Source organism: Carcharhinus amblyrhynchos, chromosome 13, assembly GCF_965287045.1.
Source record: "Carcharhinus amblyrhynchos chromosome 13, sCarAmb.v2.hapA, whole genome shotgun sequence".
NCBI classification, from domain to species: domain Eukaryota; kingdom Metazoa; phylum Chordata; class Chondrichthyes; order Carcharhiniformes; family Carcharhinidae; genus Carcharhinus; species Carcharhinus amblyrhynchos.
The window spans coordinates 21,811,656-21,830,043 of record NC_137336.1 but is presented as its reverse complement, the minus strand read 5'-3'; the positions used below and the strand labels follow the sequence as shown (position 1 = coordinate 21,830,043).

The window sequence follows — 18,388 nt, the reverse complement described above, 5'->3', positions numbered from 1 at the left end:
AGGGTTGGACGGCACAGTGGCTAGAACTGCTGCCTCACAGTGCCAGGGACCCAGGTTTGATTCCTGGCTTGGGTCACTGTGTGGAGTTTGCATGTTCCTTATGCCTGCGTGCGTTTCCTCACATAGTCCAAAGATATGGGGGTGAGGTGCGTTGCCCCTTAGTGTCCCAGGATGCCTAGGTTAGAGGGATTAGCAGGGTAAATATATGAGGTGATGGGGGATAGGGCGGGATTGTTTTTGGTGCAGACTTAATGGACTGAATAACCTTCTTCTGTGCTGTTTCTCTGTAATTGAAAGGATTAAGATTTTTGAATCTCCCTTTCGATGGCGTTGAGAGGATAAAGATATAACAAGTCAGCTCTCTCACATCAAGAGTGGAATTTGCACCTTCTGTCTCCGGCAAGCTGTATAATATGGGATTGATAAAATTCAACAAGCAGCCTACGTGCATATCCTCTGGGTTGGAGACTGGCAAGTGGAAGAGAAATCTAAAGGAAAATAAAGTAAAGTGGTGACTTGATAGAAAATTGAACAGGCAATACAAGAACAGGAAAATGAAAGCTGAATGCATCAAAGGAAGAAAAGCAGAGTAAAAGTAAAAATATTAACTGGATCAAAAAAAACCCAAAACAATGTTATGAAATCAAAGGTCTTTCCAGTGGCTGTTGGAGGACAAAAGTCATCGAGTGATGTCTCTGAATAAGGTTTAGTGTGATTAATATAAAACAATAGACAGGTGATCGGGCAAAGGTAACAAAAGATATTAAAGTCCAGCACTCAAGCAAAAATTGGCATTGCTATGGGGAAACATTAAAGTTATGATGCTGAGAGACACGTTGGAGCTCCAACAAGATGTGGCAGGGAGGGTGGGTTCTCACCTATTGCTGTTGACAGAGTTGGCACCATAAATGTGAGAAAAATAATTATTCACCAGACTCTTATAAGGAAATATGGTCAAAAATCATCCATAGATTACATTAGATTTAGGGTTGGTGTGATTTAAGGTTGGGATCGGAATCACAGATTAGCGTTAAATTTAACATTTGTTACAATCCTAGTAAAGACCGATGACTTTTAGAAAGACTTGAATTTCCCAGTGACCAAGGTGCCACATATTCAGACTTTTACTGTAATAAACTAAAATCAACATAGCTCAAACATTTTATAGAAAACTAATACATACTAAAGCAAAAGTAGATTCACACCAAATAAAATTTGTTCCAAAATTTACCACGAAATGGAGGGTCCTGAGCTTGGGGGCATATGGGAAATTCAAAATGTAATTGTAATAGGATTACAAGAATGCCATCTGTGAAATGTAGCTTGTCAAAATTGAATAATGTAGATTGTAAAATTTTCAGTCAATTGCAACAGTCAGGGATTACTCATAGAATCAGAATCATAGAATCCTATAGTGCAGAAGGAGGCCATTTGGCCCATTATGTCTGCACTGACCACAATCCCACTCAGGCACTATCCTCATAACCCATGCATTTACCCTAGCTTATCCCCCTGACACTAAGGGAAAAGGTAGCATGGCCAATCCACCTAACCCACACAACTTTGGGCTGTGAAGGAACCCGGAGCATCTGGAGGAAACCCACGCAGACACAGGGAGAACATGCAAATTCTATACAAGCAGTGACCCAAGCCGGGATTCGAGCCTGGGTCTCTGGCACTGTGAGGCAGCAGTGCTAACCACTATGCTATCACGGCCACCCTCAATGAAGAAATTTTAATTTTATCAGATCTACCTTTAGTTCTACACCTTGATGTTAATCTTTTGAACACTGTTGAATTATTTAAACTGTACCTAACTCCCTATGTTTCCTAAAAGGTAATTGATTGCTCAGGTCACTTGAAACTGCTAACTGTTGTATTTGGCTAATGAACACACACACTTTCTGGATCAATAATTTAGTGCACACATTGGCCTGAATTTCGCACAAGCTCGAGGGGGCCAGAAGTGCCGTAATTTTCACTTCTGGCCACGAATGTCAAAACAATGATTTCACGCTGGCTGGCCAGCTAAGGGTTGGCCAGCATGAAGCAGACCCCTGCATTGGAGAAGAGCTCTTGGGAGGGGCGAGGATGTGGTGGATGCTGAGTCCCTAGGGGTGGATTCAAATCAGCTGAGGCATCTCTCCGAAGAGTTTCCAGAGGTGGCACAGGGCGTTCATCAACTGTACGCTATACAGTTATGGCATCGGCAACTGCTCAACATGCCAGGTGGGAGATCAAATCAGGTGGCTATTCTACCTCACCCCTCTCACCCACCCCACCAAATAAAGAAGGCCTCGGCAGAGGTGGTAGCCTAAATCAGCAGGCACAATGTGGTACCTCATATCTGGATTTAGAGCTGAAGAAGGTTCAATAATCTCCTGTTCTTGGCAAGGTTGAATATCAATTTGACATGGTTCTACGTGGAGACATCTTGAATGGTGGCCATCCTTTGTGGCGCTCAGAAGTGTAAGATTCCGAGTAATAAAAGAAAGCAGATTACCATTTCCTGCTAAGGCTGGGAGAATAGGCTATTGGTATATATGGGTCGGGTGTGCAAATATGATGGACACTTTGGTTCCCAATACAGTGGTGGGGACGTAGCAGCGAGCCTGGTATGGTGTTGCAGGTAGACTGTGGACTGCTTTTGCCCATACAGGAAAAGAGAAGCCATAATGCTGGAGTGCACAAGAACATGTAATGCTAATCCTGAGCAAATGTGCAATGGACGTCCCAGAGCTCGAATGTCAGGGCTCTGACGAAGGGTCATCCAGACTCGAAACGTTGGCTCTATTCTCTCTCCACACATGCTGTCAGACCTGCTGAGATTCTCCAGCATCATCTGTGTTTCAGATTCGAGCGTTTGCAGTATTTTGCTTTCATCAAATCAGTTGAGTCTTCCTCTGAGGTATGTGAATGGCCTCGCTATCCTCATCTTCCAGTGGGTTCCCCTTTTGCTAGTGCCAGGCCGTGCAGAGTGCAGCAGACAATGACAATGAGTGACACAAGCTCTGGAAGATACCACAGTGCACCCTCTGATATCGCAGTGCACCCTCGCAAGGAACTACAAAAGATCGGGAATATAGCCCAATTCATCACGCAAGCCAGCCTCCCATCCATTGACTTTGTCTACACTTAGCGCTGCCTTGGCAAAGCAGCCGGCATAATTCAGGACTCCACACACCACGGACATTCTCTCTGACACCTCCTTCCTTCGGGACAAAGATACAAATGTCTGAGGTCATGTACCAACCAACTTGAACAGCTTCTTCCCTGCTGCTGTCAGACTTTTGAATGGACTTACCTTGCATTAAGTTGATCTTTCGCTACACCCTAGCTATGAATGTAATACTACATTCTGCACACTCTCGTTTCCTTCTCTATGAATGGTATGCTTTATCTGTAAGAAACAATGCTTTTCACTGTATGTTACTGCATGTGACAATAATAAATCAAATCAAATTGGTCCAGGCAGTGAAATCTTATCTTCAGCAGCTCAATGGTCCTCTCAACTGCCATTGTGGAGGCATGAGGTGATAGTGCAGTGGTACAATCATTGGAGTGGTAATTGAGGGGCCTAGGGTATTACTCCAGAGTCCCACCATGGCAGGTGGTGAAATGTGAATTCAATAAAAATTTGAAATTAAAAGTTTAACTCTCCCTGCAATGCTTCCTGTGGACACCTGACCTCCTCTTCCTTCTGCCCCTCTCTTCCTACCAGCTGAGTACACAATCCCAATCTGCTGAAATGCAGTAGGCACTACCCTGTGCACCAGAAGTGCTCCAAGGCAGTTGACAAAATGAAAGAATCCTCAAAACGTGACCATCAACCATTCTTGATTATTATAAAAACCCACCTGATTAGTTAATCTGCCAACCCTACCTGGTCTGGTCTCCAGGTCCACAGCAGTGTGTTTGATTTGTAAATGCCCTAGCCCACGCATTTCAAGGGCAATTAGGAATGGGCAATAAATGCCAGTCAGCAATGCCCACATCCCATGAATGAATTTTTAAAGCCTCTCTTTTGCCTCTGTCCTTCGGTGCTGGAGTGGCATCAAGAGAGCAATCTTTTCAAAGGCTATCCTTTGTCATGAAGCAGCCAACCACTCAACTGAACAGGAAACACAAACACCTGGGAGTGGCACGGAATGTGTGCCTCCTGGGACCTTGCATACAGTTGAAGATTCTGGGACTACTATCTGCATGTTCATTCACAAAAGCATCCAGCTGACCTGGTAGTGTGATGACGGCCACATGAATGCACCCTGGGGAAACCCAGTAGTAGCTGCAAAACCTCTGGCTTGTTCAGCCTGACTGGCATGCTCCATCTGGTAATGAAATGAGGAATGATCTGAACACAGCATCAATTATGAGCCTCAGAAGAAACAACAGGAAAAGGTATGAAATCTCTGCAATAAAGTAGCAGCAAACACTCCCCTCAACTCCTGATAACTCACACAACCAATGCACCGACCCCTTTTTTATCCCACCCTTGGATGACAAATATTTCTAATTGCCTTAAATGGCTGATTAATTGTCGGCAGGCACACTTCTGACTCCTGCGTGCACCTGCTGACCGTAATTTGGGTGACACAGTAGCACAGTGGTTTGCACTGCTGCCTCACAGAGGCAGGGACCCGGGTTCAATGACCCAGTCTTGGGTCATTGTTTGTGTGGAGTTTGCACGTTCTCCCCTTGTCTGCGTGGGTTTCCTCCCACAGTCCAAAGATGTGCAAGTTAGGAGGATTCGCTCTGGTAAATTGTCTGTTAATGTCAGGAGGATTAGCAGGGTAAATACATGGGATTACAGGGATGGGGCATGGGTGGAATTGTTGTCGGTGTAGATTCGATGGCCAAATGACCTCCTTCTGAATTGTAGGGATTCAATGATTCTATGAATATTGTATGAGTGCATGGCATCAGGACATGTGTCTGACATCTCGTGAGATTTTACCTTCTTCCAGATCAGATGCACACTCACTGTTACCATCTAAAAATCTCATCATTAGCTGGAGGGGGTATAGCTTTTAACAGTGAATACACATCAAAAGTATTTAATTGTCTGTAAAGGCTTTGGATTGTCCTGAGGACATGAAACATATTGTATTAATGCAAGTTCTTCCTTGAATTGTTCAGAATAAATTAAATATATATTATTAAAATTAAAACTGTAATTCTGGATGAGTAAAAGGAAGAAGAGAGATGGGAGCAAAAAAGATGAACAATAACAAGATTTTAATATTGCTGAATTAAAGTTGTTCAAAATGTCTCTTTATATGACATTAATATAATGATGATAAAGCTTCTCTTACAACTCAGTACCAATATTATAAAGTAAAGTTTATTAATTAGTCGCAAGTAAGCTTACATTAATACTGCAATGAAGTTACTGTGAAAATCCCCTAGTCGCCACATTCTGGTGCCTGTTCGGGTACACTGAGGGAGAATTTAGCATGGCTAATGCACCTAACCAGCACATCTTTGGACTGTGGGAGAAAACTGAAGCACCTGGAGGAAACTCACGCAGACACGGGGAGAATGTGCAAACTCCACACAGACAATGACCCAACCCAGGAATCAAACCTGGGTCCCTGGCGCTGTGAGGCAACAATGCTAACCACTATGCCACCATGCTGCCCTGATGTCACTAATTACCAATACTAAGACAGTTTGCAGTGTAGCCGTACAAAATAAATCTTTGAAAACTGGTCAGTGCAGGTGGCACGGAATTTTCTGGATGTGCTACCACATTAATGGTTACACTAAGTTGGCAGAGTCAAGGTCTATTAGAAGGGATAACTTTAATAAATGGTCGGTCTTTGTTCGAAACTTTTCTCAACATTTTCCGATCAAGGAATGGTGATTGGGAGTGTTGATGGAAATGCGAGGTTGCTCATTTTCAAAGTATACCCGCAGTGCGGGCTAACAGCATTAAGACTTTATATGTTATTAAAAGATGTGGCATCAGGAGGAACGTGAGTATTTCCTTCCCCCAACCATACTCAAGCTCTTGTTATCTATTTGCTTAGTCTGCACCTGTGAGATTGAATGCCACAGAGTTGATCTTTGCTTCTTGAGTCAGTCATACCACCGGTTTTACGTCAAGAATGTGAGCCTATGCCAAGTGGCTGCCTATAAAACAAGGTGCAGAGTATTGCACTATGCATTCTCTGTTCCCTACTGCAGTGTGCACAACTATCACAGAGTACTGCAAAAATGAACGCTCAGCTTATGAAAGTCTTTGCAGCTATTTGCATAGCTTCAATTCTTTTGAGCAGCCAGGTATGTAACATTTCGAATTACAATCTTGCCGGAGATCATGGTAATGAGGTTGTGAAATGAAACATGTGGCAGTTATTTGTATTACAGTTATTTTATTGAGACAAGTTTAAGAATCCTTGCTAAGTCTTGAAACCTGAGTTCATGCCTGAGGTCTCACGTGGAAGGATTCAAATCATCACTACGACATCAGGAGCAGTCAGATCGGTCAGGCAGGAAAAGTGGGAAAAGTGGAGGGCAGGTCATTCTGGTGTTGCCTCCTCATGGCAGCTGGAGAATGAGCTGAAACCTGGGAGCAAGTTGCCTTCCTCAGTTTCAGCTGGACTGCAATATACAGTGAATTTCAGCAGTGCAAGTTTCCTGAGTCAACAAAGGTGGTTTATCTTTGGAAAAGTAGGGCGGCAATAGTTTTGGCTTGCACTGCAAAGAGGTTGTGCATCCACTGCTCTCCTGCACTGCTCTCCTAAGCCATTATGGTAACCACATTTCAAGCTTTTATTACCTTCTTAACTAAAGCACATACGTATTGATTGTGTGTCTTCGTGCTTGAGTGGAAAAGGTGACAGAAGTTTGTGAATTATGGCAAATGATAGCTTGAAAGCCATTTACTAGAGAAAATATACCTCATAAAATGTTATTAACATCTATTAAGCTGCTGAGTCCATAGGGATTATTCTGCATATTGTGTCTGTGGCAGTTTTTTGCTCAATCAATCCAAATCTACTCTTGTTGCATTGTTGTCATTCATTTCACAGTTTCAGCTGGTATGCCTGTGCAGATTGTTGCTCACAGGCATTTTTCTATAGTCAGTTCCAGATCTCAGACCTATGCTTGGAATGAAGGAAAGTCCTCAGGTTATTCTCTCCAATCCAAAGACCTATCGGTAGAATGAGGAGGTTGAGAACCTGTACCAGTTAATGTGTGTGGGTGACCTAATCAGAAAAAAGTCAAAGAAAGAGAAGAGAGAAAGATAATTAAAAACACTTAACAGTCATTAATTAGTGACTTTTGAGTTACGCAGTAGAATTTAATATTATTGTATCTAAGCTACTGCATGATTTCCATGTCATTATTAATAATGCTATTCTGGGTTTCTCTCCTAGGCTGATTGCGCCTCTATAGGGCAAGTGAAGACTGTGCTGCAGAGAGTCCGAAGAATGACTCCTCTCTGGAGATGGATCACTTTCAGACCCCTGGGGTCCCCTTGCATGAGCAATAATGAATGCAGCTCCAAATACTGCAGGTAAACAAGGCAGATCCACAGAAGAATCCATAGTGCAGAAGGAGGCCCAAGGCCATTCAGCCCATCGAGTCTTTACGACTCTCTAAAAGGTCTTCTTACCCAGGCTTACCTCTCCTGCCCTATCCCCATACCCCATGCTAATCCACCTAACCTGCACATGTTGGGACACTAAGGGGCAATTTTGCATGACCCACATGTCTTTGAACTGTGGGAGGAAACTGGAGCACCCAGAGGGAGCCCACACAGCCCAAGGGGAATGTGTAAACTCCACGCAGACAGTCACCCAACGCTGGGTTTGAACCTGGGTCCCTGGCACTGTAAGGCAGCAGTACTAACCATTGTGCCACCGTGCCCAAATTGAAAATGTAGAAAACTAATAAAGTGTAAACTAAAAGAAGCAAAGGAAAATTCAAACAGCCAGCAAGTGTACAACTATTTCCCTTTTATAATTTAGAAATGATAGGAATTAAGATGATCACATATTTCTTTAAAATATTTTAAATAATCAAGGAAACACTGTATTGGATTTACATGCAAAACAATTTCTACTCTAGTTTAAACTCTCATCCAAGAATTGTCTTGTTTTTGCAGAAAGAAGCGCTGTTCCTTGATTGTCTATGAAGACTGATTATCGTCCAAAGTTTTTGTAAAGAATCACTCTCAAAAACAGTCATGTAAATGGACTTTGACCAATGCATTTTTGTAAATGATCTTTGGGCAATGTCCTTGTATAAATTACTTTCTAGTCAATGTTCTCTTGTAAATGAACTGTGTACAGTATTGATTGTAAATACATATTTATGTGTATATATATATGTCAAACTGAAGTTGTATAAAATGTCCAAATGTGTGAAGAACAGTAGAATAAACTGTTTTCATTTCCAGTACACTAAAATCCAAATATTGGTAACACCATCATGCATTAGGTGATTGTAATCAATACATATCACTGCTCCGTCTGTCACTTTTCCTTGTTCAAAAGGTGTGTTGCAACCTTCCTCAGCTGGTCACAACAAACACAGTTGGAACCAGGTTATTCTTTGAATAAAAAGTATATGCATATTTATATATCAAAAATATTTTCTCTTTGCATTGTATACTATCTGTATAATAAATGTGAGATTAATCCATGGACATTGCTTCTTCATTCCCGTGTAAAGTGCCTGGTTATACATTAGTGGTCCTATTGAAATCAGGAGGAGCCTCTCGAGAGGGGAGATGGTGGTGCAATGGTATTGTCACTGGACTAAAAATCCAAAGACCTGGGGACTTGGGTTCAAATCCCACCACGCAGATGTTGAAACTTCAATAAAAATCTGGAATTAGAAGTCTAAAGGTAACTCATTGTTGTTAAAAGCCCATCTGGTTCACTAATGCCCCTTTGGGGAAGGAAATCTGTCATCCTTACCTGGCCTGGCTTACATGTGACTCCAGACCCACAGCAATGTGCTTGACTCTTAACTGCCCCTTTGAAAGGGCCTAGCAAGCCATTCAATTCAAGGGCAATTAGGGATGGGCAATAAATGCTGGCCCAGTCAATGATGCCCAGATCCATGAAAGCAAATAAAAAGTAGTGGAGTTGCCCATCTGAGGAATTACTGGAAAAGAAGAATTCAACTCTCTAAAGGGTTGCAAGGTGGTGGTTGTTCACCAAACATTTGCCAAATTCAATGGCGTTTTGCAGTAAATAAACGTGTGCCTTCCAATTCCTCGTACCAGTGCATTATATACCCACCTCCTGTTTTTCTTTAATGTTCACCCTCCCTACAGAGACATGATTCAATATATTTAAAACAAAGATTTCAAGGGATCAGTGATGCTAGAGTGAAACCATATGAGCAGGAAGAATTCTGTAAAAATCAAAGGGAAATGACTCCAGTAAGATGGATTGAGTCACAAGGCTAAATAAACAGCACTATGGGCTGAATAATTTGCTATATTTCTGCATTGTGCTGCTAAAGAGGCCAGAGTGGCACTTTAAATTACAGGTCCTGACCTTAATCTGAGTCATGGCTGATAAGCTGCAACCTCAGATATCCTCTACTGTGCTGATTGGATTCTCTCAGTCGATGGCCCAGAAACTACCCAGCACTTGTAATTGGTCCAACTGCCACTTTATTGGTGTCGTTGGCAGTTTCGAGTCTGAAAGGCAGCCATTTTATTCAACCCTATATCTGTGAAGGGAGACAAGGTGCAATACTGCTGGATATGCAATAGTCTACTGTTTGAACGTTGATTTTTTTTAAAAAAGTCATAGCTAGGGTGTAGTGAAAGATCAACTTAAAGGTAGATCTATACAAAAGTCTGATGGCAGCAGGGAAGAAGCTATCTTGAGTCAATTGGTACTTAACCTCAGACTTTTGTATCTTTTTCCCCAACATAAGGAGGTGGAAGAACGTGTGGACGGTCTGCATGGGGTCCTTAATTATGCTGGCTGCTTTTCCAAGGCAGTGGGAAGTGTAGACAGAATCAACGGATGGGAGACTGGTTTGCATGATGGACTGGGCTTGGTTCATGACCCTTTGTAGTCTCTTGCAGTCTTAGACAGAGCAAGAGACATACCAAGCGGTGATACAACCAGAAATAATGCTTTCTATGATGCATCTGTAAAAGTCGGTGAGAGTCATAGCTGACATGCCAAATTTCCTTAGTCTTCTGAGAAAGTAGAGACGTTAGTGGGCTTTCTTAATTATAGTGTCGGCATGGAGTGGATGGAACCAGGAGTCAAAGGACTGCTAATTAGTTTTTAACAAGATAAAACAATTAAACAAGACAAGGTAATGACACAATGGCCCCCTAACTTCCATCCCAAATCCCAGCATATGCAGATCACACACATGCATTGACGCTACACCAACACATGAACATGTGTGCTAAAAATGCAACACGTTCAAAGATCTGGTTTGGTTTTTTTCTAAAATAGCTGTTGAAATTGAAGCACTGTGCTGAACCACCTCAATGAAAAGTGGCAGGACAGCACTAAGCTCACTTACTTATCCCAATGATAGGTCAGTATTTATGCTTTTTTTTTGCACACATTTTTATTATTTTAGCGAACACGTGGGAGGGATTCTTTTGGTGGGTTAATCTTTTTTGTAAATGTGTTTAAAAGATACTTAAAATATATGTAATTCACAGAAAGTGGAAGAAAGGCATTTTTAAAATTTGATTTACAACTTTGTCATGATATTCTGCTGTTTTGTGCAACAAAATGGCTTTGAAGTATCTGTAATAAGTTTCAGTTGGATTTTACCATGTATTTTAAGAAGTGTTGTTTATCCCAATTTGAAAAGTCTCCCAATGCAATGTTGATCCTTAGAAGCCTCTTTAGTGAGCTTGATGCACGATGAAATGCGTTCTGCATTTACAATGGGAAATGTGCAACTAGGTTATTTGAAATGCTTTAGGAAAGTATAATCTTTAATATGACATATGCAAGTCTCCTGTAAACTGATGTGAACACTCTTTCTGATACGTATTGCAGAATCCAGTGCAAATTGAAAAGTTGATCGCGATAACTTGGCTGCTGCTGCTGCTTATCATAGAATCCCTACAGTGCAGAAGGAGGCCACTCAGCCCATCAAGTCTGCACCGACTGCCATTCCACCCAGGCCCCATCCATAACCCTATGTACTTATCCTAGCTAGTCCCCCTGACACTAAGGTGCAATATAGCATGGCCAATCCACCTAACCCGCACATCTTTGGACTGCGGGAGGAAGCCAGAGCACCCGGAGGAAATCCATGCAGGCATGGAGAGAACGTGCAGATTCTGCACAGACAGTGAACCAAGCTGGGGATCGAACCAGGCTCCCTGGCTCTGTGAGGCAACAGTGCTCACCATTCTGTCTTACTGAGCTTGTAAAATTAATTATACATTTGTCCCTCCTCTCTCCCTCATTTTCTTCCATCTCTCCATCATTCCCTTCCCTCCTGATTAACAAAAAGACAACTGAACCATTTTGTTCAATTAAAAAATATTTTATCGCAAGAAATTTGGAAAAGTTGTAATTATTAGGCAAAATGTCATACTGCAGCTACTAATGTTAAACATCAAGTTAAATGTCAACATGGTAGCAAAGTTTTGTACTTTTAGCATTTTGGTTAATAAATGTTTTAAATTAAAGTTTATGAAATTCTACAAATGATTTATTGAAATATCAGAACATTAAAATCTGAAATTCCACAAATTGGCCTCATTGAGACATAAAACACATTTAAATAGAAGATAATTATAACGGAATAACATAATTGAAATAATCAGAAGAACTCATGACTCATGAACACAAATAAAATAAAAAAGATGTTATACCACACATCTCACAACAAGAACAAGTTAGCTGCACAGAACAATTACAAAAAAGAGCAGGCTATAACAGGAGGGGCTGGTTGAGGTAGAGGTAGCAGTGTTGAAGGAGAGGGGCCCCATTCCCTCCTACGTCACCCCCAGATGCTTTCCCGTCCATGTGCAGTAACCTCCTGCATCTTTGATGACACTGCATCTTGCCCAGCAGCAACTGTAAACACAAAGTGACATTATAATATAGTGCAGATTTAAATAGTACTTTCACAGATTTAGAACAAACAAAACTTATGCCCACTTAAAATATTAAATGATCATAATCTTTAATCATAGGAGATAAAATTAAAAATGATACTTGTTATTGTCTGATTAAAGGAAAAAACAAAAACAAAAAAAAAACACCCTTCACCATCCAGGACAAAGCAACCTGCTTGGTTGGCACCACATCCACTTCCTGCACCACCAACACTCAGTAGCACTAGTGTGTACTATTTACAAGGTGCACTGCAGAAGTTCACCAGCGATCCTTAGACAGCACCTTTCAAATCCACGACCACCTCCATCTAGATGGAGGAGGGCAACAGACATGGGAGTACCACCACCTGCAAGTTCCCTTCCAAGCCACTCTTGGAAATATATTGCCATTCCTTCACAGTTGCTGCGTCAAAATCCTGGAATTCCTTCCCTTATGGCATTATGGGTCAACCCACAGTACGTGGACTGCAGCGTTTAAAGAAGGCAGCTCAACACCGCCTTCTAAAGGGCAACTAGGGACGGACAATAAATGCAGGCCAGCCAGCGATACCCATGTCCCACTATTGAATACAAGAAATATATAATAGCTGACAGATATGTTGCCTTCCCTAACTTGAATACAAGGCTGCTGTTTAAATTTCTGCTCTTAATGGACATTCCTTTTATTTTCCCCATCAGAAGGGGGTGTCCTTGCTGCTCCCTGCTCGAGTCTGCACAAACTTGTAGAAACAGAAGTTTCTTTGCATTCTTTGAGTACAGGTATGTACTTTGTTCTTAGTATCAATGGGCCATGGCTTTCCTGCTGTTAAATGGAAATTATGGGCCAATACTTCTTTACTCCGCTCCTCCCCCCCCAGCTTAACAAATACACACAATTTGAGATTAATGCGGATTATAAAGTATATCTTAAACTACAATTGTTGCAATAACACAAAGCCTTTTTAAACACACAAGCCATCTGTGACAAACACTCTGTTCTGAACCCATGTAAATGCCTGTGAATTTTTTCTCAAAACCCCCCAGAATGATTCTTATACTGCGAGCCATCTTGTTTCACTTGATTAACTCTGGTTTCCACACGAATGATATCAAATTGCACTTTTAAATAAGACATGTTCAAATCTTATTTAAACCAATGCTTTCCCTCAACTGTGCCCATGTTTTACACCCCCTTCAGGAATTTAGTCTTCAGTGGTTTGAACTGTCAAATCCTTGACAATATTAAAATGGCAACAAACTTTCAATTTATCTCTGAAGTCTGCTTTTGAACTTTAAATCTGGTTATTGCAGCTGTCTCTTTAATCCCGTATCCTCAACTCGGTCTATCTTTACTGAACAGTTCTCTGCTCTAATACCTTTAGCCTCAGGTTTCTTAAGACATTCTTTCTGTCCCCATTCCTTGGTTATCCAGGCTTGTACCTGGATCTTTGGGAAGTCTGCCTCTTTGCAGCTACTTTGTCCTGTCCAGCTTGTCTTTTCCTGGTAAAGATGAGAGATGTTCCCTGGTGTCTCATCTCCAACTGCAAACAAATTCAGCTAAAACTAAATTCAAAAAAGCCTTTCCACCTTAAGAGAGCCGCAACTGCTAAGCAATAACCACATGCTTCTGCCAACTTCTTTACTTTTCATACCATAACCCTCTAAGCACAAGAAAAGCACAGTTGGCATTGCACACACACCCCTTTGCCCAGTCTAACCATAGATAGGTGTACACAAACATTAAATCAAACTCACGTCAAACTATAACTTATTTCTAATGTTTACCAGTACAAATCTGGATTCCTTAAAATTACTTTATTTTCCTGGCACAAGGAAATAGCAGACTTTGAACAAGTATTTTGTATGTCTTTGTTGTAACAGACAATAAAAGCATCCCAATAATGGTAGAAAATCAGGGTGTAAAAGGAAAGAGGAAGTTATAATGACCAGGATGACTAGAGAAAAAGTACCAGGAAAATTAATAAGACTAAAGGTCAACAAGCCCCTTGTACAGGGTGCCCAGCCAAGATAGTGGATGCATTAGTTGCAATCTTCCAAAATTCTGGAAATGTCCCAGCGATTGGAAAACTGCAAATGCAAAGACCCTATTCAAGAAAGGAGGAAGACAAAAAAAAAGGAAACAATAGGCCAGGTTAGCCTAACATCTGTCATTGGGAAAATATAAAAGAAATCATTATTAGAATCCATTATTGTAGTAGCAGCCAGACAGAAAATGCAATCCGATCACAGAATCTTACAGTGCAGAAAGAGGTCATTCAGCCCATTGAGTCTGCACCAACCACAATCCCACCCAGGCCCTATCCCCATAGCCCCATGCATTTACCTTTGTTTGCCCACTTCCCCACTGACAATAAGGGAGAATTTAGCATGGCCAATTCACCTAACCCCCTTTGGACTGTGGGAGAAAACCAGAGCACCTGTACCCATGTAGACACATGGAGAATATGCAAACGCCATACAGACAGTGACTCAAGTCGGGAGCTGAACCCAGGTCCCTGGAGCTGTGAGGCACCGAGTCAACATGGTTTTGTGAAAGGGAAATCATATTGACAAAATTATTTGCTGGAAAATGAAGCTGTTCATTTGTAGGGCAGGTAAAGGGGAAGTAGTTGATGTAATGTGTTTGTGTTTCCAAAAATCATTCAATAAGGTGTCACATGTTATTATACAGGAACTCATGGTGTTGGAGTAATATATTTGCATGGAGAACTGGCTAACAAATTGGAAGGTGTCAGAATAAATGGGTCATTTGCAGGTTGAAAAATTGTAACTAGTGGAGTGTCTCAAGGCTCAGTGCTGGGATCTCAAATATTTACAATCTATAGAAATATCTTAGATGAAGGGACAGAGTGCACTGTAGCCAAACTGGTAGAAAGATGGGAAAGCATTTTTGAGGGCAGCATAAAGATTTTGAAAAGGATATAAATAGATTAAGAAAATGGGCAAAAATTTGGCAGAATGAAACACAATGTTGGGAAGTGAGGCTATTAACTTTAGCAGGAAGAAAACAAAATTTTATTTAAGTGAAGACTGTGGCTTGCTGCAAAGTTAGCATGCAGGTACTTCAATTAGAGGCAAATTGAAAATTGCTTTTGAATGGTTTTGTACAAGTTACTCTGCTTAAAGTGGTTTTAATTCTAACTTTTTTCTGGGTAACTACTGGGGTTGCCCAGTCAGAACCATAAGTTCACGATTTTAGATCACATTTTTGGACGGTTCTCAGCAGGGCAACTGCCATGCAAACTTAACTTGTGAACTTCTGAAGGGGATTACCCAGCACTTCTTTGGGACAGCCCCGCAATCCATTGCAGAACTAAGTTAAGCTCTGTATCTTTAAAATAAATCCTAGTAACATTACACAGTTAGGATCTGGAATGCACAGAGTGTGGTGGAAACAGATGCAGTCAGGGTTTTTATAATCAATGATATCCACACTGATCTAAATCTGGCTATGATCATTTCCATTGGGGCTTTGAGCTGCCTAGACCCAAGACTCTGGAATTCCTTCCCCAAACTCCTTTGCCTACCTTTGGTCCTTAACATGTACCTTAAAGTCAATCGCCTTGACCAAGATTTTGGCTACCTGTCCTAATATTTGCATTAGCTTGGTGTACAAGTTATGTTTTATAATGCACCTATGGAAAACATTAGGTAGTTTTATTACATTACTAGTGTCCGATAAATACATGTTGCTGTTTTTACAGGGCACCCAGATAATAACAAGTGCTGATCTACACCTTGTTCACTTTACAATAGACTTCCATCTATCGAATCTTTATTTCAAATATGGAATTACCAGTAGCTTTCTTGGTAACTGTCACCGATAATGCATTTTTGGGTACAAATTCCACTCCCAAGGCAAGAGCCCAAGTATTTAGATATCTAGTGCACTACTGAGGGAATGCTGCATGTCTGAGGTGCTATCTTTCAATTAAACCAAGACCACATCTACCTGATGTGGAGATGCTGGCGTTGGACTGGGGTAAACACAGTAAGAAGTCTCACAACACCAGATTAAAGTCCAACAGGTTTATTTGGTAGCGAAAACCACTAGCTTTTGGAGCGTTTCTCCTTTGTCAGGTGAGTGGGAGAACACTTCAGCGGTCACTGGCATTCGGCCTCTGATCTGCGGGTAAGCATTCTCCAAGGTGGCCTTCTCATCAATGAAGAGTCGCTAAGCAGAGACTGTTAGCCAAGTTCCATATACAAGGACGGCCTCAACTGGGATCTTGGGTTCATGACTTGCCTGGGCTTGCAAAATCTCACTAACTTATGTCTGGAGATAATACACATCTCTTTAATCTGTGCTTAACACTTTCTCCACTCACATTGTCTACACCTTTAAGACTTGATTGCCTGTAAAGACTCACATTCCAACCATTATTTTGTAAATTGAGTCTGAGTCTTTATATGCCCTGTTTGTGAACAGAACTCCCACTTAACTGATGAAGCAGCGCCCCGAAAGGTAGTGGCTTTTGCCACCAAATAAACCTGTTGGACTTTAACCTAGTGTGAGACTTTTTACTACATCTACCTGCCCAGGGTGAATGCAAAGATCCCATGGCATTACTTCGAAGAAGGGCAAGTGAGTCATGCCTGTTGTCACGGCCAATACATCTCTCAGTCAGCATCGGAAAAGCAGATTATCTGCTCATTATACATTGCTGTTTAAAGGAGTTTACTGTGCCTAAATTGACTGCCACATTTTCTACAACTTCTAAAGTTATTTCATTGGCTATAAACAGCTTGGAGATATTTATTGGTTGTGAAGTGTGCTTTATAAATGCAAGTCTTTCTTTTCCCCCAGTTGGTCTCCTGTGAGTTCTAATCTGGGATAACTTCTGGAAAGCACTGCTCAGGAACTCCCTCTGAGAATCACAACCAGTTGTAATCATTTAAAATTACTTTACATTCTCATTTTGAGTCACACCTAGTCCCATTATAAGTAGATACAACAAAAATTGCAGTCTCTTTATGTTAGATACAATTCACGATGAATATTTAAATATCCTGTTGTGTTAGCTGCGGCTTGTTAGGAGCATCCGTGCCTGTGTCGGGAGGTTTTGAAATCCACGCCAGAGACTTGAACATAAACAGTAAAAAGCAGATGCTGTACTTCTAGACAGCTGGAAGTGAAAAACATGGTTGGAGAAAATAATGGGACAAATCTCCAAGACCTGATGGGTTTCCACCTTAGGGTGAAAAGAAAAGTGGGTGAGGAGATTCAAGATACATTTTAGCCATAATTTTTCAAAGACTCCAGATTTGGAAATTGTGGTTTCGGATTGGGCAATTGCAAATATTAAACTGATATTTAAGAGATATAAAAACAATACATTATTGATGTCAATTGTGTGCAATTATCAAAGTGTCATACAGTGACTGAGTACTTGGAACAAGTATGATTAATGGTCAAATAATTCAACCAAAGAGGAAAAAAGCCTCAGTGTAAAGGACTCTGGATTCTGGTAGGACTCACGTTTTGTTCATAAATTCAGCACACCACTTAGATTGGATTAGGTTGGGTGTCCTTCAGCCCCAAGGAACTTTCAACTATTAAAGTTAGAACTCGAGATGTTGCAGAGGAGACATTATATGGAACTGCATATTTAATTTAGAAAAACAGAATACAATATAGCAGAACAAAACTAAGTTGTGAAGGATAAATTTAGAGCAACATTCAGGCAATATTTCTTTAACTGGAGGGTGACCAATAAAATGGAAGTTGAGGCAATGACACATGGCTAATTTAACAGCTAGATGCTGTAATGGGATTTGCATTCTGGAAATGGGAAATCAAGAGCACTCTTCATTAAAATTTGCCTTGGGCTTATTCAAAATCAACCTCAGATGAAAGAACATTTGGGTGATTAAAGAGAATTGGTGAAGACAAAGAACAAAGTAAGACAAAGAAAATTACAGCACAGGAACAGTCCTTCGGCCCCCCAAGCCTGCACTGACCATGCTGTCCAACTAAAACCCCCTATCCTTCTGGAGGCCATACCCCTCTATTCCCATCCTATTCATGTACTTGTCAAGACGCCCCTTAAAAGTCACGAGCTCCACTATTCTGCTTCCACTACCTCCCCTGGCAACGAGTTCCAGGCACCCACTACAAATCTGCTTTTAAACCTGTGCCCCCTAGTAATTGACTCTTCCACCTTGGGAAAAAGCTTCTTATCCACTCTGTCCATGCCTCTCAATCTTGTAGACTTCTATCAGGTCTCCCCTCAACTTCTGTCGCTCCAATGAGAACAAACCCCCAAGTTCCTCCAACCTCTCCTCATAGCTAATGCCCTCCATACCTGG

At 41.3% G+C, this 18,388-nt stretch overlaps 1 protein-coding gene across 1 annotated transcript; it reads left to right on the top strand.

Annotated features, from left to right (window-relative positions):
• Positions 1–6,186: 6,186 nt before the first annotated feature.
• On the top strand, positions 6,187–8,416 carry LOC145351471 (liver-expressed antimicrobial peptide 2-like). Its single transcript, XM_080201064.1, has 3 exons — positions 6,187–6,282; positions 7,383–7,522; positions 8,114–8,416. Exons 1-3 carry the CDS (start codon positions 6,217–6,219, stop codon positions 8,148–8,150), a joined length of 243 nt encoding a protein of 80 aa, XP_080057190.1. The 5' UTR covers positions 6,187–6,216; the 3' UTR covers positions 8,151–8,416.
• Positions 8,417–18,388: the final 9,972 nt, after the last annotated feature.